Raw genomic sequence first — 24,686 nt, forward strand, 5'->3', positions numbered from 1 at the left:
CAGTTGATCATGGCCCATAGCGGCCGAGAGAGTAAAAAGGCAAAGGGTCGGGGTTCTTGGTATGATTTCGACTGCTATTTCTAGCGTGCGTTGGTTGGTCGTTGGCCTTCTTGGCTTTATCTCATCTTGTTCTACTTCTGACGTCTTCGTTTTTTATTGAAGCATTAAATACCTTAAGTCAGCGACTCTTTTTGGACTTTCCCTAGGTTGTTTTATCTCGTAAGCAGGCACGAGACTACCTAAGTACTCAACTACTAAGTTAGAATACCTTAGTAGTTACTCCTACGAGATCTCACTCTTACTCTGCCTTATTCACCAACTCAAGTCCAATCCATCCGCCGCCATCTCCATAAGTATAGTACCTTAGCTGTCCACTCAGCCAGCAGCTATGGGGGGCAATCACCACGAACCTCTAGGGGCTATGGGCCCTGTTGAGTGGGAACAGGTGCCCCAAGACGACGACCTTGAAGAGTTCCTGGCCGATGTTCTTTCCGAGACGCAGACCGTGGTCGAATCTATTCCAGTGCCAGCCAAGAAGGACCCTTCAAGCTCTGCAGGACGAGCTCGATCCAAGACGGAGTCGGCGGCTTCAGCTCCCGATATCAAACGTGCTCTGACCCTGCGGCAGAAAGCTGAAGCCATCGGCCAGGCGCAAGACCTGCAGAAGGAGTGGAAGGAGATCAAAGTCAGCGCGAAAGAGAACCCTCTCGGGATCAACGTCTATAAGCTGAGCGCCAAAGATGGACGCGGCGCATGGTTCGCTCGCCGGAGTGTACACGAAGGGCTGTCCTTTGACGACTGGAAGAAGGGCCTTTCTGTTGAGTTTTCGGAGACGATGAAGGTCCAAGGTGCTCCTGGAAGTGGCAATATCCGTGGCATCGGCGCCGACAAGCGCGTGGAGGACAAGCAGATCGGTGATCATGGCCAACTGCAAGGTACGCCGACCGAATCATGCCATCACCATCAAAACATCTTTTTTAGCTGACAGCCAATAGTCTTTCAACTTTCTGCCCAGTTCCCTGGTCCGACCGCCCCGCGAGACTTTGTGACTCTTCTCCTAACTTCCGAGACCTCCGTGAAACCCGCCCAAGGATCCCGGCCCCTCCGACAGTACATGATAGTTTCAAAACCTTGCGAGCACCCCGAGTGTCCTCCCCGCCAGGGCATTATCCGTGGCTACTACGAATCAGTCGAAGTCATTCGCGAAGTCCCAGTCGACAACTTTACCTCTAAGAGATCCTTGTCGTCGGCGGATCTCCTGGATCGAGACGAGGGTAGGATAGCAAGCCCCAAACCTGGCAGCGAGGGCCACGGTTCAATGCCACTCGACGAACCTGCCACGGCTGTCGAATGGCTCATGGTGACTCGTAGTGACCCTGGCGGCAGCGTCCCGCGCTTTCTTATCGAGAAGGGAACACCACCAGGCATCGTGGGTGATGCTGGAAAGTTCCTTAAGTGGGTGACGTCGAAGGCTATGCATGGATTTGCTGAGCCGGAAGAGACTGGAGAAGCAAATGATACTAGTGACGCCGCTGAAGCATCTGCCACGCACGAGGCAAAGTCCACGGCTGCACCGAATCCTACTGCTAATCTTGAAAGTACCAAGGCTGACGCTGCCATGTCTACAAATCAAGACGACCCTTTCCCGGGCAGCAATGGGCTGTATGGTGTCATTGCTGGTGCCATAGGGGCTGCCAGTTCCTATATTCCTGCAAGCCTGCTCAAGACCTGGGGAACTGGTTCCGATTTTGTGTCCACCGATGGGAGTGTGTCCGACGCTCATGCGATTGCTGAGGAGCGACATGATGACGACAGCGACACCTCCTCCATCCGAAGCTTTGCCTCAGCCCTTGAGAAGAGCGTGACTGCCGAGAACAAATCCCCCGACAGTCTTGTTGAGTCCCAATCGGAGACTTCACGTTCCAACCCGCAGCAATCACAGCAGTCACTAGCGGATAAGGAACTTAAGAAGCTCGAACAAAAGAAGAAGAAGCTTGATGAGAAGATGGCTCGTCTAGATGAGCGGCGACAGAGCAAGCTTCTTGGGGACAAGGAGAAGGACGCTGCTACACTGGCAAAGTTGCGTGAGAAGCATGAAAAGGAGGTTGCTAAGCAGGAGGAAAAGTATCGTCGCGAGATGCGCAAGCTCGAGGAGAAACGTGAGCGGGATCAGCGCAAGGCTGAGGAGCGACGTCGCAAAGCAGCCGAGCAGGAAGAGAAGAACAACCTCTCACTTGAACTTGAGCGTGTTCGTGCAGAGCGAGATGTCGCTCGTCGCCAGATCGAGCTCCTTGAAGGGCAGGTTGGCGAGTTGCAGGCACAGAATACCATGCTTGTCCGCAAGCTTGGTAAGAATGGACTGCTGGACAGTCCGGGCTCTCCGTCACCCTCCATTAAAAGCATTCAGAGAGCCCAGACAAATGTTTGAGATACCATGTTGGAAAGAAAGTATTGACTCAGTCAGGAGACGAAGCTGGGGGCTTCTCATGAAAACCACTATTATTATTCATATACAGCACGCGTGTTACGGCCGTTGTTCTACTGCGAGGCGTCAGGGGAACTCTTTTATCAATAAATCATAAATAGCATTCAATCATTACTTTTATCCTTGCTGCTTGTTTTATTCACATGGTTACCTCTTTGTCTGTGGAGTTTCCTAGAAAGACTGTAACAAAAGACCTGACATATGTCCCAGGCCGCCTTGCACAACACTGCCTGACTTGTTGATCCTCTCGCAAAGACCAGAATCAGGCTGTTTCCTTGCTATCGCTGCAGAAGCACGAACAACCCGTGATAGGATGGCGAAGACCTCTGGCTTTGACGCATATCCAAGGGGACCGTCTTCTTGGCTCGCGAGGTCCTCCATCACTTCTAACCCGGTGCCGGTCCATTTTGTAAGTGAGTCGAGAGATGGGTCATTAGACTCCCATGTTAGGATGTCATAGAGAGCAATCCAGCGCTGTGTTTCTCTGACCTCATCCACGAACAAATTCTGCTCCTCAATCACAAAAAGTGAATCATCAAACTTCATTGCCTCCTGCAGCTGGTCCTGAATAGAAATCACGTTGTCCTCGGGGGTTGGGTACCGAGAATCACCCATGACGCGACGCACAACGACCTGGCGGAACGTTGGGCTACTGGCGTAGTGCTGGGCTAGCCATAAGAGAAGACGATTTGCCGCTTCAATAGGTACAAGAGCTTTACCTAAAATGCTCTGGACTGCTGCTGATCCCACGTCTCGAATATCGTCGTCGTCGTCGTTGAGGGAGTCATAGAGAGCGAGGATAGCTGCGAGGTGTTCTTCTTGAACCCATGATTTGCCAACCTCAATGACAGAGAAGAATGAGCAGAGTGATTCGACTGTAGCGAGACGAGTATCAAAATCCTGTAAAAGGTTTTAGTGGTCAAAGATCGTATATCACTGGCTTCCCCATCACTCACCTTGTCATCCAGACCAGCATCGGCCATCATATGTCCCCAGTTCTTGATTCCCGCTGGGGTGACAACTTGTGCTCTACTGAGGATGGCGATGATACAGCCACTGATTCTGATTACCGCGTTGGCGAGGGCAGGGTTGATAGAACTCGGTGGCAGGCTGCTCCAAACCTCCAGAAGCAGATCCGGCGAAACGAGGCTGATTGTTCCACTCTTCAGAACCTGGTCCAGGATCTCTGTGAGGTTCTGTAGAGCAATAACCCGAGGCTCAACGGGTCCAATTTTGACACAAACATCACGGTACAGATTGCAGAACTTGCCCAGGTCTTGCTCTGAGAAGCGAGAAACGTCCCAAAGCTTAGGAACTGTCCCAAGGCCAGCCACTATCGTGTTGACGCCCATGGTCGTGCTCAGGAATAATGTGTTAAGATTTTCGATGGGGCCACTACCCTCGGCGATAGAGTGGACTTCGTGGATTACCCTCTGTGCCCTGAGTAGAGCCCCCTCTCGGTTGTTGGGGATAGGGAATTCGAGTTGAATAGGATCAGTTGACCCAGGCCTGGGGAGAGCTCGTACAAGATTTGTGACCTCAAGATACGCGGCAGGAATTTCAGGTGACTCCAAGGCCTGAATTTCGCGCCAGTACTCGATGAGGAAACCGGAGAGCTTGGGTATGTCGCCTGTGTAGTACGTGTTAGCGGAATTTCAGGTTTGTCGATACAGTCTTTCTCACGTTGCAACTGCTCAGGCATAACCTCGCTCAAACGGTCTACGATATACTTTAGTGCCAACAGAACGCCATGGACGTGATTCTGAACATTCCCGATTTGAGAGCGAACAGACTCAGCGGCAATACTGGTGATAGTATCGAGCCATTGAGCGTGCAGGAGACACGAGCATAGAGTTCGGGCTGCAATCTCGCGGACGTGCCACACCGGGCTGGCCAGATACTTTGCTATATGTATCTGGAGCTCTTCACGAAGTACCTCAGGGGGGCCGGCTCTTCGAATGATGTCAAGGGCTGGGAAGACTGACTCAGCCGCAGCTGAACTGGCGGCAATGGACGTCATCATCTGGTGGCCTGACTTCAGGAGGTGGAGGAGAGTCCCTGGAAGGGAAAGGTATCGGTGGTAGGCTATCCGGTTGGCTTTACCATCCCATCCTGCTTCCATGAGCGCTTTGCTCTGATGGGATCCAAAGAGACAGTCTATCAGACTCCGGAGTAGGATCAAGCCGCAGTTACGGATGGCCCATAGTTCAGACTTGAGGCCATTGGCCGCCAGCTCGAGACACTGCGGTAAAAATTTCTCAGACTTGTTGCCCATGGCTGTCAAGTAGGAGCTCTTGAAGATCTCCTTCAGGCAATTATAAGCATGGACCTGGGGAAGATTCGAACCGTCGGTCTCAGTGACGCGGGCTTCTTGGCTGGCAATCTCCATGAGCTTGTTCATGACTTGTTCAAATGAAGGATTAGACACATTGGCGGATAAGACGCCTGTCATCATCGCAGGGATGCCGGCAGATCGCCGAGTGGTCGATACTTGAGCGTTGATGGCTTCTAATGTGCCCTACTTGTGGTCAGTTCCCAAACCTTGTACTCCATATCTTGTAGAGTATACGTTTTGGGGAAAAGGTAGTGACTCAGCAGGTAGATAGTAAGACTTACGGCATACCACTGCTCAAGAAGAGCAGTACCACTCTCGGTGCCAGCTTTGGCTTGGTCCAGGTGCTTGACAAGTTGGCAGCATGTAGAGAAAGTAAGGGCGACAGTCGTAAAAGCGCCGCGATGTCTTAGACTGGCTAGTTGGGTAAATGATAAGCTTCCTATTCTCTCATAAGCTTCCTTTGACGGGCAGATTCTGCCTGGGCGGGAGTGTTGCTTGATAGAGAGGATAATGATGCGCATGAGATTGCTACCGTTTTTTAGTGGCGGCAATACTCAAAGTCATTGACTGACTTACCTGGCTTCATGTACAGATCGGAAGCTATAGCTCAACACATCTTTGGTGTCGAGTCCATCAACCTCTTCTAGCTCTTGAGGCAAATGGCCTTCAGGCGAGTCATCACAGAGAATGTCACGGACTGCTGCCCAGACTCTTTCGCAGCAAGTGACCAGAGTGTCTTGCAGAGCCTGTATGGACTGTAACTCGCCTTCAGAAAACTGAAGCTCTGAAACCACCTGCCACATGTAGCACAGGGAAGCAAAATCACCGTGCAGCGGCGCATCTAGGACCGCTCTGCCGAGATCCTTCTCAGCGACTGCTAGCCTTGCTTCCAGGCCTCCTATCAGCTTTGAAAGTAGTGCGACTCGATGTTGCTCATTTTCAGAGAACCTATACAGTAGCTGAGATACTCTGGCGACACCGTCTGAATGATCGGCTCGAGCAGTCTTGCGAGCAAGGTTTTCAGCTCGTCTCAGAAGTTCTGTGAGCTCTTCAGTGGGATTTGGTTTGCCTTGTCGGGCCAGCAAGTGGAAGTTCCTGTACCGGCTATCCGAGAAAATCCATCTGAGTACCGTAGCAGCATGGTTTCGGATGTCATCAAATGAATCCATGATCAGGTCAGACAAAGCTCGGAGCCATGAGCTGCCAAACTGGTCAAAGAATAGTGTCTGGTCATCTACGGTCTCCCACGTCTTGGACTTTTCTCCTTCCATTCGAAGGACGAAAGTGACGGCCTTGAGAGAAGCGCTATGCCGTTGATAAGAAGCAGTGGGCGTTAACTCACTGCACAGGAAGCCAATGTACCAAAATAGGAACTTCTCGTGATACTCCAAGCAGTGCATCAGCTGAGCTTCGGGGAGAGATATAAGATTGGTCCGATAAAGGATATGTTGCTCCTGGGCCTGGCCTGGCTGTTCTTTTTGCTTACGAGCGGCGGCTCTTGGGATGCTCTTCCTGAGCACGAAAATGGCACCCCTGACCCTTCTGAACATGTCTCGAACCTTTCCAGCTACTTCATTTCTGAACTTGGCATCAGAATCGGCGAAGTATGTGGCGAGATGCTTGCGGAGTAGGTCAAGGGCTGTGGATGAATATGGCCTTGTTGTTGACGGGGAGCTCATGAGCAGTGAAAGTGCGAGAGAGCGAACTTCGTGAGATGGATGAGCCAAGACACTCTCCAGAACCTTCTCGTCGAGCACAATCGATGAGTCGCTATCGGCAGATTTATCATCACCGAGTGCTGTTTCAGATTAGCAGGCGTTAGTATACGTTCATTAGGTGCCTTACCTGGCTCTTCTACTAAGCCAACCTTCTTGCCGATCTCTAACGCTGCCAGCTGCAGCAGGGCGGGGAGATTGATATCTATCTCATGGCCTGCAGAGACAGCCTCATGTTCATTCATCCTCTTCAAGAAGCCCAGGGCCTCGGACTTGTCCCCCTTGAACAGAGGGAGGAAGATATAGTTCTTGACTGATTCTAGAATGGAAGGCTCCTCGTTTATGGCCTCAAGCAGCCATATGTGCCAAGTCTCAATGCTCAACTGTCCTGAAGTTCCTCGTTGGTCTTGGCCTCTAAGACCACGGTACAAGCAGACAATAAATCTTCCAGCAGCAGGGCAGACAAAGTGAAGCGTCATCCAGTGGAACAGCTCAAAAAGGAAAGACTTCCAGACATCCAAGTGGTTTGTTGATGTGTCCTTTTGTTGAAGAGTGACATAGCTGGACCGTATCTCATCTAGGGTGACGATGTCCTTGGTAAGGAGATGGTCCAATGCCTTTATGGCAGATTTGGCCAGCGGTTTTGATGATTTCCCGGTCACGATCGAGACGAGGTTGTCCAAGATGGCAGACTTGGTCTCTTGGCCAGCTTTCTCATCCGGATTTCTCCTGATGAGCTGAGGGAGCAGGTCGAGAACCAGTTTCATTGACCGGTGGTTGTCTGACTCGTTCCATTCAACATAAAAGTTGAAGAGTTTTATAGTAACATCCCTAGAATAGGCCCAGAGTTTCAGACTCTGTGACTGCGATTTTGACGACTGCTCAACAAAACCGCAGAGTTTCACGCATGAGTTGCCAGAAGCGCCTTTGGGCTGAGAAGCACTTTCGAGGAGTCTTGTGAATATCGATTGGGCCCAACTACAGACAGAGGTTCTTTAGGATATTTACACGAGACCGAGATCGGAGGAATTGCGCACCTTGATTGTTCTTCACTAGGCTGCTCCTCGACCCATTTGGAGATGTGATTCGAGTTGGCGATTAAGTCGTCAACCCGTTGAGCTGTGTCTTTCATCTTGAAGGGGTTTGAAGAGCGTGGATACGACGACGTATGATTTCGACGACGTATTTCAGACAAAGAAAGACAATTGAATTACCAAGGAATCTGGCCTGTACTTACTTGTAACTTTGGTCCATAAATAAATCCACCACGCCTCGAAGCTGTCGTCAAAAGCTTGATCTCTTCAACCTAAGTGCCATACCTAGGTTAGGTACCTTACCTAAGGTATACACTTCGATAAGATATCACGTGAGGGATCCCGTGAGAAAAATTTGCCCTGGCAGGAACCCCACTTTCTGTCGGGACGCACTTTCCAATTTTGCCAAAAATCAACTGCGCTCAGAATTTCTGATTTCCTAACCCAACTCGCCCTGACCACCATTAGATTATACAACCATCTATTGGGAGACTGTCAAGATGTCGAAGATCACAGTCGGTACGGTATATCCTGGAGGAGACTGAGCTCACAAGAAGGAGTTGCAGTACAATAATAAGGCACCGCAAGAATGCTAACGGAGATGTAGCTAATGTCCGGACGCAAGTCGGAGAGCTCTTGGAGTACTCCAACGAGACCAAGAAGCGAAACTTCCTTGAGACCGTTGAGCTTCAGATCGGCCTGAAGAACTATGATCCTCAGCGTGACAAGCGTTTCTCCGGCACCATCCGCCTGCCCTCCATTCCCCGACCCAACATGTCTATCTGGTACGGCCGAAGAATCGATAGAAGCAAGAGATTTGGAGGCTAACAAATTGACAGCATTCTCGGTGACCAGCACGATATCGATCGTGCCAAGCACGGTGGTGTTGACGCCATGTCCGCTGATGACTTGAAGAAGCTCAACAAGAACAAGAAGCTCATCAAGAAGCTTGCCCGCAAGTACGACGCCTTCGTTGCCTCCGAGGCCCTCATCAAGCAGATCCCCCGTCTCCTGGGTCCTGGTCTGTCCAAGGCCGGCAAGTTCCCCACTCCCGTCTCCCACGCCGACGATCTGACTGGCCGCATCAACGAGGTCAAGTCCACCATCAAGTTCCAGCTCAAGAAGGTTCTCTGCATGGGTGTCGCCGTCGGCAACGTCGAGATGACCCAGGAGCAGCTTGTCGCCAACATCATGCTGGCCATCAACTACCTCGTCTCTCTTCTCAAGAAGGGCTGGCAGAACGTTGGAAGCCTTACCATCAAGGCTTCCATGTCTCCCCCCAAGCGCCTGTACTAAGCGTGTTTCGTTAGCCTCTGCCTGAGATGGCTCCGGCAATCGTGTTCACTGAAATGTGGACTGCAGCTTAGACTAGGAGGGCAGGAAAAATAAACACAATGAGACAAATATACTTTTCAAAACGTGATTGTAAACATGTACAACAGAGATAGATCATGCAGAGTGTTTAGACTCCAAGTTGACCCTACCATCGTCCACATCGCCAAGCTCAATGTTTTGCAGGGTAACACCATGAATGCCGGGATTGCGACTGTCACCGGTTGCAAATTTACGGCCTACTCCCTACAGGACTATCAATGACGTGACTGGCTTTCTTCCAAGTCCTCAATTTCCTGTTCATTAGCTGCGGGGAGATGTGAGCAGGGTTTCTTCCAAGCGAAGCCAACTGGTGGGGTTAGGAAGACCAGCTTTTCGAGTGAAGAAAGACGATTATTAAGGATAATTACGGATACAATTCCTCCAGATGGAATCATGGAAACCGAACTTTTGGTGACCTTATTCCATAGAAAGCCGAGAAAATTGGATCGTCATTAATGATTTCTATTTTATTTATATGCGACAAAGAAAATCCGACAGAGCAGTGGTCCCCCCTTTTTGTCTAATTTGGGCAGCTCTTTGTGACTCTCCAGGCGACGAGGCCCCGTCGCCCAATAACCCTGGCCAGGGTGTCCCAAACGCCGTCGTCGCCAAAATCCATATCATCCAGGTTTAAGTGTTTCCTGTAACGCCATACCTCTCTAAACCGTAGCCCCTCCAAGCCCTTGTTGGGCAAGTAGGGATCTAACCATGTCGCTGATGCCGGGGCGATCAGATATGTGCCGTTCTTCTCCTTCAGATACTCCTGGTTTCGTCTGTCGGCGGGAGTGTCGCATGTGGCGAGTTCGGAGAGTTGCTCAAGTAGCATCTCACCCTTGAGACCCATAACGTCTCGCGTGGTCAAGAACTCATTCTTGCCATTAAGAAGCCAGATTGGCGGTGTATATGTCTTCCACCAGATAGCTTGGGTGGCATCTGGTTGCTGACTCAGGAAGACCTGTCCTGGCACCACACCTCCCTGATGGTAGATGCCCATCAACGAGCCGAGAACGAGGTTAAAACCGATCCAAACTGCCGTAAAGACGTTGAGTATTGTTTGGTCTCGGGGCATGCGGACTGATGAAAGAAATAGTGGTACCGTTGGGAGCAAGAATCTCGCCTCCTGATGTTGAAACGCCGATAGTACCACCAAACCCGACACTGCCGACCATAGTCGGATTGATATCTTGGGTCTGATGATCAAAAGAGCTACAGCTGGGCCCAGCAGCAGCGGCAAATTTCCCACCAAATGCTGGTACCAAGGATGAAGGCCATGCTGTGCCAGGTTCTCGGTTGCTGAATTGTACTTGAAGTTGTTAAGAGGGGTGATTACGGGGTTATGGATCAGGTCAGTCCATGTGATGGGACCTGGCAGGTAAAACGCGGTGTCCAGACCGATGGCAATGACAGTTGTCAGTGCCGCAGCTAACGTCAAGTATACGAGAGACGTAGGCCTGTGGACGTGTTAGCTTGTTCATGCATTTCCGCGCCAAGCGCAAATAGGGTGACTCACCTCTTCCAAAACACAGGGAGCAGTCGAAGTCCAGGAACAACAAGAAATGCTGGAAACGTGATTCGATTGAATACACCAAATACTCCAACTATTCCAAGCACTGTGGCAGACAAAACACATGACCGCTGCTGTGTGTCGAATTTGAAGTCAGCTGATAGTCTATATCAGTAGTAATGGTGTGCAAGTAACGAACCCGAGGATCAGCGACTCGCTGGATCAGAACAAGACTCCACGCAACAACGAGCGTCTCTACCGAGTTGGAGAACGTGTGCGTCTGATAGGTCCAGGTCACGTAGGACGAGGCGACAAGGAGAACGGCAACACGGCGATGCTTCGGTGACGGGATCAACTCATGCAACGCCCAATCTTCAAGAACAAAGCTGATGACAAACATGAGAACGCGCAGAGTCCAGAAAACCGCAATAGGTGGGATCTCTCCATCTTTGCCGTTACCGATCCATAGCCACCGCAGGAGAAGCATAGGAAGACCGTAGACGGGCCATAGTGGGAAAACACTACGGATAGGGTTCTCGCTTGTAAATTCCCAAGTGTGTCGAACAGGATAACTAAAAATTTGGCCTGGCGCGGATTAGCAGCTGGACTAGTAGTGGCAGTCTGCATGAAACACAGAGGGTATCGACATGCATCATCTGGGCGTGCAGGCATTTCAACAGGAGGGCAGCTGGGAGCCGGCGCAGAGAGAAACATACCAGCTATGACCTCGGGCCCTTGGAAGTTCTCGTCCGGGTGTAAATAACTGGGAGATAGCGCAAACCACAGCCTTATGAGGACGAGTGTGAGATATGTGCGTCGCCACATAGTTGATCTTAGCAGCTGCGAATTGGGAGAGCAGTCATGAGCTTAGTTTTGAGGGGGAAAGGCATCGAGCATTCGCATAAACAAAGACCAAACGTGAGTGCTTCGACTCGATGCGCTCCTATAGTTGGCGCTCTCGTGCCGCAATCGTAAAGTGGGGGAAGTAGAGAAAAGTGTCAAGATTTCGCCGGTCGCAGGAAATTCGAGCTAAACAGATTGTATTCGTTCGTTATGCGGTCGCTGATATGTACGTCGTATGCTGTTTGGAGGAGCTTCGAGTCGTGGAGGTGGAAAGGAAAGATGCAAAGGTTTATGATGGTCTATTGTTAGATCGACGACTATGTGAGACAGTCCCCCGAGTCAGGATGGAATTATAGGAAGAGAAGGGGACAAGGAACCAAAACAAGAATGGAAGAGGAAATGCGAGACTGGTGTATGCATGAGTAGGTTGGTGTTGGTGTAGGTGAAGGTGAAGGTGAAGGAGAAGCAAGCCCGTATAGAGGTCAGGTTCCGTTTAAGTGAGTGACACCTATGTATCCGTACTGTCTAACCCCCCACCGCCTCAGAGACAGTCAGATCCATGCCTGAGATAGGTACCTAGTTATGGATTCATATTCGCCCACTGAGTTGAACAAAAGGACATGGGTGAATGGAAGGGGGGTCTCTTCATGGATCAAGGATTAACAACCAAATCTCATCACAGAAGCTCAACTCGACTCGTCTCGAGAGCCCAAGCTAGGTACTAAGTTAATTAACGTACAGGGCCTAGTAGATGACCCAAGGGGAAACATTTCAAGCCCAGGGGGAGCGCCAGCTTACAGCGTGGCCAGTGGGAGACGACGCCGTGATCCGGGATTGGCGGCACTAGCTGGATCCCAAGAAGGGACTGACGATGATGAGGTCCACTTCGTCCGCTAGAAGCTTTTTTCTTTTAGGGGCTTGGGCTCCCTACCGACGGGACTGGACAGGGGGAGGCGATTTCTGGGGACACCCGACGGGAGGTTTGACGGACGACCAGGCCTCCTGAAGCTCCGATCCAACATCGTAATAATGTCACTCTTTCATGTTTGGTGGCCCATGGCTACGATAAGTGATTTATTGAGGCATTCTTATAATTCTATATCCCGGAGCCAAATCAAGCTACCGTGGGGACCTAAACGCCAGAATGATGAACACAACGAGTGAGCGGCTCTAGGGATTCGAGGTATGTAGGTAGGTATACGTATCCTGTCCAGCGCTAGGCCCATTGCAATAAAAGATCTAATCATCGTGGCCGCTGATACGCCAGCTTCCAGCCACCAACTGGGACGATTACCACGAAGATGGTAATCTTGGAACTGAATCGAATGGCAATTACGGAGTAGTTACGGAGTAGTGGACGATTAATTAATGGCATGACCTGTTTTTCTCTCTCTCTTTCTCACAGGCCTCCATGTCAACACGTGTTAGGTGGTGTCCTGTCTTCTAAGTTACTTGACTTATTAGTAGATACTCCCGTTCCACGAGTGGCTCAGCGCCCACAGAGGGCAAAGAAAGTCGCATGATTGCAATGATATACCCGTTGCAAGACAATGTCCATGCATTGCTATTTGCTGGAAGCGAGCTCGAGTACGGATACTGCCGCGGGTCTGCAGGATGCCTTGAAAGGCTGTCAATACAGGATTTGTGTAAAAGATCATCCTACCGATTGGTTGGAACCTTCATGTGCATTTGGGTCTGGTGGGATGAGGGGAAAGGTGGGTTCAATGGCTGTGTTATGCATGCCACTAATGTCTCGAATGTGGTTTTGTCTGTATGTATATCGATGAGACATCACCGCCTTTGTTGTACGATGTTGAGAGCAACATCAACATCCCACTCGCAATACCGCCTCTACTCTTTGTGATGCTCCGCATGTCGAACCTGATGGTTTGCTGTTTATCACGGAACGGACACGGACTGTATACAAACACTGCCTGCCTGATCATGCTTGCGTTAACAGACAGACAACGAATAGTGCAACTAGATTGATGCAGCCCTTTCGGCATTGGAGACGGTTTCTTGAGAATATTGCACGACCTTCTCTTGATTTGTTGATCCATCTGTGAGCAACATGACCATGGTTATTCTCCTTTGCGGTGTTCGACTCAACAAAAGAAGCTTCAGGATGGCCAGACGCCACGAAGTTAAGGGATGACAAGGTTGATTCCAGTTGGTAGGTAGTAGCTCTTGCACTGACGGTGTCTTGAAGCCATTTGCCAACAACTATTCTGTTCTCTCCCTTGCCAGTACGACCGCTCGTGACGGTTCCAATTAGTACTCACTTTATCGTTGCAGTGTCTTTATCGTCTCGAGTGTGTTCATCGCACTGACAAGCATTGTGGCCTCAAATGCAGTCTGAGGTGCCTTGAGGAGTAGCTTGATACGCTGTCCGAGCGAGTGCCATTGCTGACCGTGGACAAAAGAATGCGATGAGCTCGATCACACGTAGCCAAGTACCTAGGTAGTCGGTAGGAAGTGTATTGGAGTTCTGTAAAAGAAGGGGGGAAAAGATAAAGAACCGATTTGTGTGTTCGGATAGGATTCAGATATGAACAAGCTCGGTGGCTTATAGTTGTGAGTTTCTGTTCAGGTAAGCATGCTTTCATTTCCCTCGTTTCTGCATGTGTCATTTGATCAAGACGCAAAATAATATAAGTTTTCTCGAAGCTTGAACAATAGCGCTTGCACTTTGACCATATTAAACCTTTGAATAACCATGTTCCTTTGTCCACTGACGACATGATAGTTCTCGAGTCGCCCAATTAAACTCGCCCGCGCCTCGTAGGTTCGTGCCAACCATGACCTCTAACTTCAGGTTGCCGTCTGACTCTTTCTTCCCTTTGATAGCCTTTGAGGTTATTTTGGGTTCTCAAGGCAGCAGCAGCAGGGCAGATCCACTTCACCTTCCTGTAAACCTTACCTTCGCACTCTGAGATTCACTGATATATAAAGCGCTTGATCCCTCCCACTGAATGGACTTCTCTACTCCCACAACCAACCCAACTCTCCAGGATTGACCACCAGTATCAAGATCGTTTCTTCATAGGTACTCAACATCCATCTTCGGATCCCAGTACTTTCCATCAACTCCATCAAACCCGCTTACCTTATCTGACAAAGCCCCATCTGAAAGAAAGGGCCCCGAGTCTGATTCACAGCCCTGCCTCTACATAGATACCTAGTAGGTACGTTGTACTACGCCCTCAGCACGAGGCACCCACCTCAGCCTAGCATTTACCCCGCCACAGTGATTGGTTTATTGGTCGGTTGGTTACCTAGCCTCCGCTACCTACTTACCTACCTTAGCTGACTCCTCCAGCTTCCATCATCACCCAAAAACAATCACGAATCCTCTCTGCACTTTCTCTTCGCACCACGCCAAATCTCTTACTTACATCACCAGTTACTCTAGCACGAATCACAAACATATCCAAAATGGCCGAATCTACCTCTACACAGAAGGTCTGGCTGGCGTCTAACGACAGTGCCACTATTGAAGTCGGTAAGTTAAAGAGACACTCCGCGTTCGGGTCTTGCTCATATTCCTAACTAACATCAACAGACCGCGTTGTTGCCGAGCGATCCATGTTGATCAAGAACATGTTGGAAGACATTGGCGATGAGGGTATCAACGCTGAGAACCCTATTCCTATCCCCAACGTATGTACTTTCTTCAATACTTGACTTTTTCACGACTGACATGTAGTTCTTTAGGTGAACGAGGCCGTTCTTCGCAAGGTGATTGAGTGGTGCGACCATCACCGCAACGATCCCCTCCAGGCACAGGATGACGATTCCGACGCCCGCAAGAAGACGACTGATATCGAAGAGTGGGACCAGAAGTTTATGCAGGTCGATCAGGAGATGCTGTTTGAAATCATTCTCGTGCGTCCATCCATTCCTATTCATCAAATCATTAGAAACTAACATTTCATGACAGGCATCCAACTATCTCGATATCAAGCCTCTTCTTGATGTCGGCTGCAAGACCGTCGCCAACATGATCAAGGGCAAGTCTCCCGAAGAGATCCGCAAAACTTTCAACATCACGAATGATTTCACTCCTGAGGAGGAGGAGCAGATCCGCCGGGAGAATGAGTGGGCCGAGGATCGTTAAGCTCCCGTCTGTGTATGATTATGGATAGAGGTTGCGGGGAGGTGCAAGTCGGACTGTGGCGTGGATCGATCCTTGGATCATGAGTCGCAGGAAACTTTCCTGTCGAGCCTCGTCAATCCAGGATCATATCTATCTTGATGAGTCACAGGGGTCGTATTAGGCGTTAAACTTTGGTTTTCCGGGTTGCTTGGGCCAGTGTTTTGGCACGCTAGGAGCACAAATAGGATTGCTCACGGTAACATGATATTGTCCAACGCAGGCTCTCTACGGGATGCATCTCGTCTGGCAGTATTTGAACACGGCTTCAAATCCTACACTTGGAAGCACTGGTAGAAAGTCATTTCGACTTAGCTTAGGACTTCAATTTATGATTACCATCAAACCCGGCGTTATCAAGACGTTCAGTTATGCAGTGGTCAGCTCGAGATCTGTGATGAATGCGTTGGTGAAAGTGGGAGTTGCGGGTTGGGGCGTGATTCGTTCATTTAACTACTCGAAGACTTGCACAACACCATACAGTCTGCTGGTAATAAAGACAGCACACAAGAGCCAACGTTTGCGTTGTCGTCGTTCACAGGCGAGGTAGACTGCATCCATGTAGTTCAGGCCCGTTTTCTTTTTTGGGGCATCAAAGTCTTTGCATTCCTTTTTTTTCCCTATGACCGTCCGTGACATGCAGTAACCGGCAATAATCGATAAACCAGGCAACCGGCCCATCGCCCCCGTGCGCACGCGCAGTGCAGTGCAGACACGGCCTCTTAGTTCAGTTCACACCACAACCATATCGTTCCTCCCCTTTTCCGTTCACATCAATCATCGTGATACCATGCCCAAGAGAGAGAAAAGTCGGTTGCTGGGCTTTGGGGTGGGTAACAGTCGAGGACCGTCAGCTTAGATACCGATACGGGTCTTGCGCCAATGCCTTCGCTTAGCGTTGTAGCTGTTTAGGGATGTTAGCCAAGAGTTACTCTGCTCGCGGGCGGACTAATAGAGTCGTAAAGTTGTCGTCTCGAAGGGGGGAGTCAAAACGCACCGGATGGTGTTGCCAGTTCGGAGGCGAATCCATTGAGGCACAGGGCGGTTCTGCTTCTGGGCCTTGGCAAGCTTCTGCTTGGTTCGGAAAGACTTGTGGCTCTGTGTGAAAAGGAATAATTAGCGATCCGGTGTCATGGGAGCAGAGCCCGCCCTCGAGAGATTGCGACTCATTTTCATCATCGACGGACGCGGCGGGAAATATGTTCATTCGATGCAGAATTCCATTGTCGATGATGAAGAGAGCGAGCTGAGAGCGTGCTTCCGAGGGCGATAGGGAGGGGCTGTCATACCGGCATGTTGACGGCGTCGTTGGTGGTCGAGTCGGTCAGTCGTTGCCAAATGGTGATAGAGTATCGAATTGCAGTACACTTGTTTCGAGGAATTTCGCTTCTAGGGCTAGGTTTTTTCTGTGGGTGGAGCTGAGGTTGGTGCCTGAGGTTTGCAATGTGAGATCCACCTGGGGCGGGCATGGATGGTGCTGAGGTAAGCACTTTTGAGCTCGGCTCGTGACTCTTTAGCTGGAACTCATGACAAAATTACACAGTACAGTACCTAAGGTACCTTATCTTATTAGTACCTAGTTACCTAAGGTATACTGTAGGAGGCAGTGAGTGGCTTGTGAGTTGTCCACCTGAGGAAATTATTGGGACGTATCCTTTGTGAGAAGCATGATAGCAACCAATAAATCGATCTGACTGATATACAAGCTCTCGATGGACATGTATCGGATGTACAGATAGTTCTCTTGGATGAGGTTAGTACCTAAATGCCTAAATGGAAACGCCTCTGTCTCAGGAGGGTTCCAGAGCACGAGACCCGACGTTGTAGATTCCAGGTTTCTAGATCCACAGACAAGGCATACATAATAATTATTGATTACCTACCTTACTCCGCCCAAGACTTGATACATTTTCAATTCAAGCAAAGTTCGATGACTGGGGTACCTACCTTTAGTTACCTTTATAGACTTGAAGGCCATGCATGCACTGCCGCATATCAACATCATCGTATTCCCTAGCGAATGGCTTACACCACAGACAGACAGACAGTCAAGAGAGAGAGAACTCTCTGTCTTGCAGGGGCTCAAGGCTGAGGTGGTCCGGGTTATTTTGTCAGGCGCTTGGACCAACCCAACGCCGCCAAAAAGAGCAACTTGTCCATGAGAGGCCGAGATGCATTAACTTAAAGATCCAGAAAAGGGGACCTCTACTACCTAAATTACTAACGTATCCCGTATCCTTACTTTCTAGTTGTTCTACTTCGTTGACCAAGGTACTAAGGCAAGCACAAGCTGTACTTGTTGCTGCGAATAACGATAAGCGAGCTTATAATCCGTGTCCGACACTTGACAGCCAGACAGCCTAAACCGCCTCTTTTACATCGTCGGGTCCTCTCTCCTTTGTCCAGGCGCCTGCGCAAGACGATACCTCCCAACTACCTACCTACCTATCGAAACAAGCCAAGTCACGGAGCAGACAAGACAGACAGGAGCTTCGAAGTCGTCGCAAGTTGTTCATCATGGGAAACTCAATGTCATGGTTCTCCAACCTACTGTTTGCGAAAAAGGAGATCAGAATATTGATCCTCGGCCTGGTAGGATGACGTCTATCCGACTATCGATCGCATAGCCCCGAGACGCTAACCAGGCGGCATCATAGGATAACGCTGGAAAGACAACATTGCTGTATCGACTCAAGGTTCGGGCCTCCAGACACACACGCGCATTGATACATGTTAACAGGCGCTCAAGGTCGGCGAAGTTGTCACAACGATACCTACAATTGGCTTCAATGTCGAATCTGTCACATACAAGAACCTAAACTTTAACGTCTGGGTACGATCTCGACCTCCTCCAGTCTCGGAACGGGCCAGAAGCAGAAATACTGATACGGGCGAGTGCAGGATCTCGGCGGCCAAACAAGCATCCGACCTTACTGGCGGTGCTACTACGCCAACACAGCAGCTGTCATCTTCGTTGTGGACTCGACCGATATCGAGCGATTACACACCGCTTCAGAGGAGCTATCGGCTATGCTGAACGAGGAAGAACTGAAGGATGCGGCCCTGCTAGTCTTTGCCAACAAACAGGATCAGCCAGGAGCCAAGGGCGCAGGTGAGATTTCTGAGGCACTGCGTCTGGGCGAGCTCCGCGACCGCAACTGGAGTATCATGGCCTGCTCAGCGGTCGATGGCAGCGGTGTGAATGAGGGCATGGACTGGCTTGTGGTGAGTTCTGCTATACCCCCGTACAACTCTCGAGGTGCTAACACCTACGCTTTCAGCAAACTGTCAACCAGGACTAAGCTCGATGACGATTTCTTCTTCAGCCCCGGTTTGGCATTGTACAACAGATGAAATGAAATAATAGTACCACTTTCCGGTTCCATCACACCTTGGTAGACAGCGCCCATGAGGGACAAGGGAAAGAAACGGATGGAGCAGATATCGGCGTATTGGCAGAGAGAACGTGCTTTTTTTCTTCTCGTCTCTCTGTTTCTTCACTAAGAGATGAAAGGAATGAACAGCATGGGTGCGTTTCCTCGATGGAGGATATATGATAGTATAACTTTATAATGCTACAATCCGGGTCCGATTGAGTCCCGGCTATGATTCTCATGGACTTCTCGTTGCCAGATTTTCTTCGCGGGATAGTTGATCCTGATAACAGGTGCAAACGATGTGACGGCTAGTGACTGTAGAGGATACGGGTACTACTTACGTAGGTAGGTACTAGATAGAATAAGGTGGTTTGACTCGGTGTCTTGGGAAATGCCAGGTTCTTAAAAGGGCTGACATGAGATCGGACTCACACCAGAGCTATCCTTCTTGAACAGCTCAAAGCAAACTTCTTATTCGGAACTACTGATGAACATTCTACATCATCTCATCTCTGAAATATCCTTCTGGCTGTGGAGCTTCCACTGATAACTACTTGCTAGAGAGTAGTGGTTCTGAAGAATCGGGGTTGGTACTTGGCGTGCCTGGGCAGCTCTAAGTGGTTCACCGAGGAGGTTTTCTACCTCAATGTACTGTTCCTAGGGGAGATTTAGCACGTTTTTTCCCTTTCCTTTTTTCCCCCGTCGGAGTAAGGAATGTTGATAGCATATGGACCGGACCGTGGCTATGGTGTGTTTATAGGGTTAAGTTGAAAGGGGGGGAGATCATGAGGGGCTGAGAACACTGACCTTTCTAACATCTATCAACATACTCGGTGATACATGGGCATCAATAGGTTCGGTCACAATCGTTGCTTCTATCATCTCATCTGTAAGCTCCTGTCCATAAGCTGCGGCTGTAGCTTGTATTTCTTTCATGCCAGGCCGTATAACCTCGTCGACGAGGCCAGGACAAAGCTGCATATCGCCAGTATCCAGTCTTGTCAGAGCACCAACTGGATTGTAAACAGCATTATAGAGGAGCTTCCTCCAGCGAGAGAAGGTGACGTTATCATCGAAGTGGCAAGTGCAGCGTCCTCCAGCATTGAAGCGTGCTACAAGATCCTTTGCTCGCTCAGCAGCGTTGCCAAAGTCTTCAAAGGGGCCAATACGCAGCTCATCGTGCAGATTGTGTTCGATGGTGCCAGGTTTTGGCTCCGAGGAACCACACATACTGATACCAGAGAGAATTACATTATCCGGAAATGCCTCCTGGACAGGAACTTGAATGTTAAGTCCATTCTGAAGGAGCAGGATGGTGGTGTATCCGGGAGTCACGGCAGGGCGTATAAGATCAGCCACCAGTGTAGAGATCACTGGTATGTTTTTGGTGGCACAGATGATGTAGTCAAAGGGTGAGATGCCGGACTTGGAGGCATCAGGAATAGATGGTAGGACTGTATCGAGGTTAGTTGATGATGGATGATGCGGTACTTGAAGTAACCTACTCTCGGTTGGCCTGAAGCCAAGGATTTGGCCATGATCTACAGAATTGATGGTGAATCCTCGCTCCTTGACTATTTGATAGCTTGAGCGCAGCACAGCTGTAACCTCAGCCCGGCCTCCGGTCTCGAGGTTGAGGGCTGCTATACAGCCTATTCCCCCGCAGCCGACGAGTAGGATTCTTGCCTTATCCATTGGGACTCTTTGGCGTTGTCATCAATACTGAAAGAAAAGTTCAACCCAGAAGTATTGAGTTCCAGTAGCCGTAGTCATTGTTATCATGGTTGTTGAGAGGGCGTTCATGTTGTCTGTACCTGTATGCGGGGCCGGCTACGGGCCGGTATCTACCTGACCTTGGACATCTGACATGATTGGGCGACCTAGGTAGTCTACACAAAACGCATACTGTAGACTAGGCCGACAGCAAGGGTCTCCGTATCTGTGTGGTTATACAGTTCAGTATGGTATAGCCAACATAAGTATTGGGAGATTGTCCAGATTGTGTGCCTGAGTCTGTGAAACGTTGATATTGAACCGGATGGAATTCGATTATTTTGTCTTGCCCGTTTGATTATGATCCTTGTGACGTCCAACATGCTTTTTCTCTCTCTCGCAAACTAAACCTTGAGAGGACATCTATCACAAGACCTGGTACGGTTACCGAGGATCTCTTTGTTCAATATAAGTTTACTCTCTTACGACCTTGCCCCTTTTGGAGCTTCCCCTCATTTTCCTACCTTACCTATACCGTAGAGAGAGAGGCATGTCAGTTTATAGTATGGTTGTTAATTGCTTGCTCTCCCTAACTACCCCAGCTTGCCCAGCTCGCCTACCTAGTGAACCCCTCCCCCCAGTCCCGGGCCACCTAAACTAAGTCCCCTAGTGGCACGGGCCAGACGTTCTCTCTTCAACTGCTGGTCTCATTCGTACATAAGTCAATGAATGTCTTGGTCTTGTGTGAAGCGAATGTGAGACAGAATCGTCTCAAACTCTCTCCTCGTCCAACTGCTTCCCTCATTTTGACCATCATCATATCATGACCGTTCCACAACCGATTTCTCCTCTTCCTCAGGCTCCTATTGCCACAGCTTTGCCCGATGCTCCACCAACCGACTTCTTTTCTCCTATTCAATGGGACGTCTTCTTTGCACTTGTCGACGGTGTCTTGCCCTCCATCACCTCAGAGTCCGATGTGACCGACGATCAAGGTCAGATTCAGCTTCCAGACCATGAAGTCAATGCTGTCCTCGATCGTAGTGCCGAGGCTCTGGCAGCCCCAGCCACTAGAGACAATATCCGTGCCTTTCTCCGTGATAGGCCTGTCAATGATGCTCGCTTTAGAGATAACCTCATGAGGACCCTGGCCATATCCCCGCCCGACCAACTCAAGCGCCTTGCCGGGTTATTGAGCTTGATGTCGTGAGTACAAACTAGACGGGCCATGCTTCCATTTGTTTCGCGTCACTAAGTTTTTTTTTTTTTTTTCAAGCACCCGTCCTGGTAGCTACTTCATCACCGGCTACTGGCAACCAATATACAACCAGCCCACCCACGTCCGCGAAGCCATCCTCAAATCATGGGCCACATCCCCCAAGGATCGCTGGTCCGCTCTGGCCAAAACGATGGCTGCCATGTCTTTCAAGGCATATTCTCAAACCAGTTCGGCTCTCTACCAGCTCTCGGGTTACTCAGATGCCCCAAAGGACTGGCAACCAAAGGAAACCTTCGACTATGACTTTATCCAGATCGGCCCCGGGGACGACGCACATGCCATAGAGACCGACGTCGTCATTATCGGTTCCGGCTGCGGCGGAGGTGTATGTGCCAAGAATCTAGCAGAGGCTGGCCACAAAGTCATTGTCGTGGATAAGGCCTATCACTATCCTTCAACACACCTCCCAATGGCTCAGGATGCAGCCTGTGCTCATCTCTACGACAACGCAGGCTTCTTTATGACGGAAGACTCTGGTTGTACCGTCACATCTGGCAGTGCTTGGGGTGGAGGAGGTACCGTCAACTGGAGCGTATGTCTCAAGCCTCAAGACTTTGTGCGAGAGGAATGGGCGGATGAGGGCCTTCCTTTCTTCACATCCGCAGAGTTCGACGAGTGTCTAGACCGTGTGTGGGAGTTTCAAGGGGCTGGCACTGACCAGATACGCCACAATCACCGAAATAGAGTGCTTCTAAATGGCTCAAGCAAGCTCGGCTGGACGGCACGTCCAGCTCCGGTCAACACGGGAGGGAGGGAGCACTTCTGTGGCCAGTGTCACCTTGGCTGTGGTCTGGCCGAAAAGCGAGGGCCAGCTGTGAGCTGGTTACCGGATGCTGCCAAGGCCGGCGCTCAGTTCATGGAAGGATTTCAGGTCGACAAGATCCTGTTCGATTATGACGGGCAGACTGCCATTGGCATCGAGGGAGAGTGGGTGTCGAGGGATAGTGCAGGTGACTTGAATGACGCGAACATAAGAATCAAGAGACGGGTCATAGTCAGGGCCAAGAAGGTAATCCTTGCAGCCGGCTCGTTATGGAGCCCGATCGTCCTCAAGAACAGCGGTATTACTGTACGTGTCCCTGTCAGCAGTGAATAAAGGTTATTGGCTAACTTTGTCTAGAATCCGAATGTGGGAGCTAATCTGCACCTTCATCCTTGCAACTTTGTCACAGCAGTATGGAAGGAGGAAACGATACCTTGGGAGGGAGGCATTATCACCAGCTACTGTCCCCAGTTTGACAACGTCGACGGTAGTGGATACGGAGCGAAGCTGGAAACGACGTGCATGGTGGTGAGTAACGAATCCAGTATTGTCGTCGAATCATCCTGACTCGTCATAGCCATTCACAATTCTGTCGCAACCATCATGGACCAGCGGCCTAGATGCAAAACTCCATATGACAAAGTTGCGTCACATGAATGCCTGGATATCGTTGACCAGAGATCGTGACGCAGGCAGCGTCTTTCCAGACCCCACGACTGGTCGACCTCGCATTGACTACACTCCCTCGGACTATGATCGAGCCCATACCATCCAGGGAGTCGAGGCTCTGGCCAAGATATGCTATGTCACGGGAGCAGTCGAGATACGTCCTCTTCTCAAGGGTCTGGAGTCCTTTGTGCGCAGGGGAGAGACGTCCTCGGAGCATTTGCTCGACTCCAAAGGCTCAGTGGCCGATCCAGAGACCACTGACCCAGCCTTTGCCTCCTGGCTCAGCAGCGTCCGCGAAGTGGGCAACAAACCACCGACGGCCCCTTGGAGCTCAGCCCATCAGATGGGCACGTGCCGCATGAGCGCGAGCAGCGACGAGGGCGTGGTTGATGAGAAGGGAAGGGTCTGGGGCACGGGTAACCTTTACGTCGCAGATGGGAGCGTGTTTCCCAGCGCCAGTGGCGTGAATCCCATGATCACCATTATGGCCATTGCGGATTGGATATCACGCGGCGTGGACGCAGAACTGAGGGCGTGAGGGGTAGTGATTGTGATATGACAAGACAGGAGAGCCGATATAGCTGTAGCTGTAGCTGTGTGTAGTGTCATTGTTGTCCTGTCAACGACTGGACGTTATCTCCCAAGAGACATACAGGGGATTTGATAGAGCCATAGTCGGCGGTACAGTACAATACCTTGACTGGTCTTCGAGTCCGCATCAGTCAACCTGCCCCTGAACACCGTATTTCCTAGCAACGAAGTGCCATTGAGTCGTAAATGAGGACTAGGGAAGGCTTTGCTTCCGTCGGCAATTCTTGGATTCGTTGGTCTGCTCCACGTAGAGACTCGGAGTCATTTCATGGCCGAAACGTATTCCGCTTGGATACCACCAAAGACATTATTCCAGGGATACAACGAGGCTTGAGCCACGGCCATGTCATGTGGCCAACGTATAGACAACGAGTTATGGGGTGCAAGTAAGGTGAGTGTACAGTACAAGTGAGGCAAAACGGGCTTCGCTTAGACTGCTTGCATCGGCCTTGGCTCCTCGGACCTAGGGTAAATTTTGGTGGGTGACTAGAGAACTAGGCAACCCTCAAACCGGCAGACCTTGAAAAGGTAGCTATCGGCGTTTCAATGGCCCCAGCCCGTATCCAAGGGAGCGGTCGCTGGTGCCACGTCTTGGATGGAACTTCAAGTGAGGCTCTCAACTGTCTTGGAGTTCTCGGTAGTACCGGTAGCGTAGGCCTCCTGCCTTTTGAGAGGATAAAGGCTCCAGTGCGGGGAACGGCACGCCACAAGCGAGCACAGCCACCCGGAGATCTGCAAGCCACGCCCGACTTTAATCCAGTGCCGGGCCAGGATCAGCGGCATTAGTGAGTGAGTTGTGCTCAGCTGTTCCAGGGGCAATTGACAACAGGTCAGCAGGTGTCGCTGTCGCT

At 50.4% G+C, this 24,686-nt stretch overlaps 9 protein-coding genes across 9 annotated transcripts; 5 read left to right on the plus strand and 4 right to left on the minus strand.

Moving 5' to 3' along the window:
- Positions 1-388: 388 nt before the first annotated feature.
- Positions 389-2,428, plus strand: FTJAE_8798 (uncharacterized protein; the record flags this gene model as incomplete). The annotated part of the gene is made up of 2 exons (XM_037355651.1): positions 389-935; positions 996-2,428. 2 exons carry the CDS (start codon positions 389-391, stop codon positions 2,426-2,428), a joined length of 1,980 nt encoding a protein of 659 aa, XP_037204141.1.
- Positions 2,429-2,656: 228 nt separating this feature from the next.
- FTJAE_8799 (uncharacterized protein) lies at positions 2,657-7,667 on the minus strand (the record flags this gene model as incomplete). Its single annotated transcript, XM_037355652.1, has 7 exons — positions 2,657-3,385; positions 3,442-4,115; positions 4,169-5,003; positions 5,102-5,348; positions 5,397-6,618; positions 6,666-7,513; positions 7,573-7,667. The coding sequence occupies 7 exons, from the start codon at positions 7,665-7,667 to the stop codon at positions 2,657-2,659; spliced, it is 4,650 nt and encodes a 1,549-aa protein (XP_037204142.1).
- A 402-nt stretch (positions 7,668-8,069) lies between these two features.
- On the plus strand, positions 8,070-8,865 carry FTJAE_8800 (60S ribosomal protein L10a; the record flags this gene model as incomplete). The annotated part of the gene is made up of 3 exons (XM_037355655.1): positions 8,070-8,088; positions 8,177-8,354; positions 8,409-8,865. The coding sequence occupies 3 exons, from the start codon at positions 8,070-8,072 to the stop codon at positions 8,863-8,865; spliced, it is 654 nt and encodes a 217-aa protein (XP_037204143.1).
- Positions 8,866-9,463: 598 nt separating this feature from the next.
- On the minus strand, positions 9,464-11,272 carry FTJAE_8801 (GPI mannosyltransferase 4; the record flags this gene model as incomplete). The annotated part of the gene is made up of 4 exons (XM_037355656.1): positions 9,464-10,394; positions 10,454-10,581; positions 10,647-11,032; positions 11,164-11,272. The coding sequence occupies 4 exons, from the start codon at positions 11,270-11,272 to the stop codon at positions 9,464-9,466; spliced, it is 1,554 nt and encodes a 517-aa protein (XP_037204144.1).
- Positions 11,273-14,725: 3,453 nt separating this feature from the next.
- On the plus strand, positions 14,726-15,407 carry FTJAE_8802 (e3 ubiquitin ligase complex SCF subunit scon-3; the record flags this gene model as incomplete). The annotated part of the gene is made up of 4 exons (XM_037355657.1): positions 14,726-14,792; positions 14,853-14,950; positions 15,005-15,175; positions 15,231-15,407. 4 exons carry the CDS (start codon positions 14,726-14,728, stop codon positions 15,405-15,407), a joined length of 513 nt encoding a protein of 170 aa, XP_037204145.1.
- A 953-nt stretch (positions 15,408-16,360) lies between these two features.
- FTJAE_8803 (60S ribosomal protein L39) lies at positions 16,361-16,912 on the minus strand (the record flags this gene model as incomplete). Its single annotated transcript, XM_037355658.1, has 3 exons — positions 16,361-16,391; positions 16,441-16,541; positions 16,733-16,912. 3 exons carry the CDS (start codon positions 16,910-16,912, stop codon positions 16,361-16,363), a joined length of 312 nt encoding a protein of 103 aa, XP_037204146.1.
- Positions 16,913-17,960: 1,048 nt separating this feature from the next.
- FTJAE_8804 (ADP-ribosylation factor 1) lies at positions 17,961-18,745 on the plus strand (the record flags this gene model as incomplete). The annotated part of the gene is made up of 4 exons (XM_037355659.1): positions 17,961-18,035; positions 18,184-18,276; positions 18,345-18,668; positions 18,725-18,745. The coding sequence occupies 4 exons, from the start codon at positions 17,961-17,963 to the stop codon at positions 18,743-18,745; spliced, it is 513 nt and encodes a 170-aa protein (XP_037204147.1).
- Positions 18,746-19,321: 576 nt separating this feature from the next.
- On the minus strand, positions 19,322-20,515 carry FTJAE_8805 (2-dehydropantoate 2-reductase; the record flags this gene model as incomplete). The annotated part of the gene is made up of 3 exons (XM_037355660.1): positions 19,322-19,477; positions 19,628-20,274; positions 20,326-20,515. 3 exons carry the CDS (start codon positions 20,513-20,515, stop codon positions 19,322-19,324), a joined length of 993 nt encoding a protein of 330 aa, XP_037204148.1.
- Positions 20,516-21,356: 841 nt separating this feature from the next.
- Positions 21,357-23,782, plus strand: FTJAE_8806 (long-chain-alcohol oxidase FAO2; the record flags this gene model as incomplete). Its single annotated transcript, XM_037355661.1, has 4 exons — positions 21,357-21,739; positions 21,825-22,881; positions 22,933-23,103; positions 23,153-23,782. 4 exons carry the CDS (start codon positions 21,357-21,359, stop codon positions 23,780-23,782), a joined length of 2,241 nt encoding a protein of 746 aa, XP_037204149.1.
- Positions 23,783-24,686: the final 904 nt, after the last annotated feature.

Source organism: Fusarium tjaetaba (genome assembly GCF_013396195.1).
Source record: "Fusarium tjaetaba strain NRRL 66243 chromosome Unknown NRRL66243_c0000193, whole genome shotgun sequence".
NCBI classification, from domain to species: Eukaryota; Fungi; Ascomycota; class Sordariomycetes; order Hypocreales; family Nectriaceae; genus Fusarium; species Fusarium tjaetaba.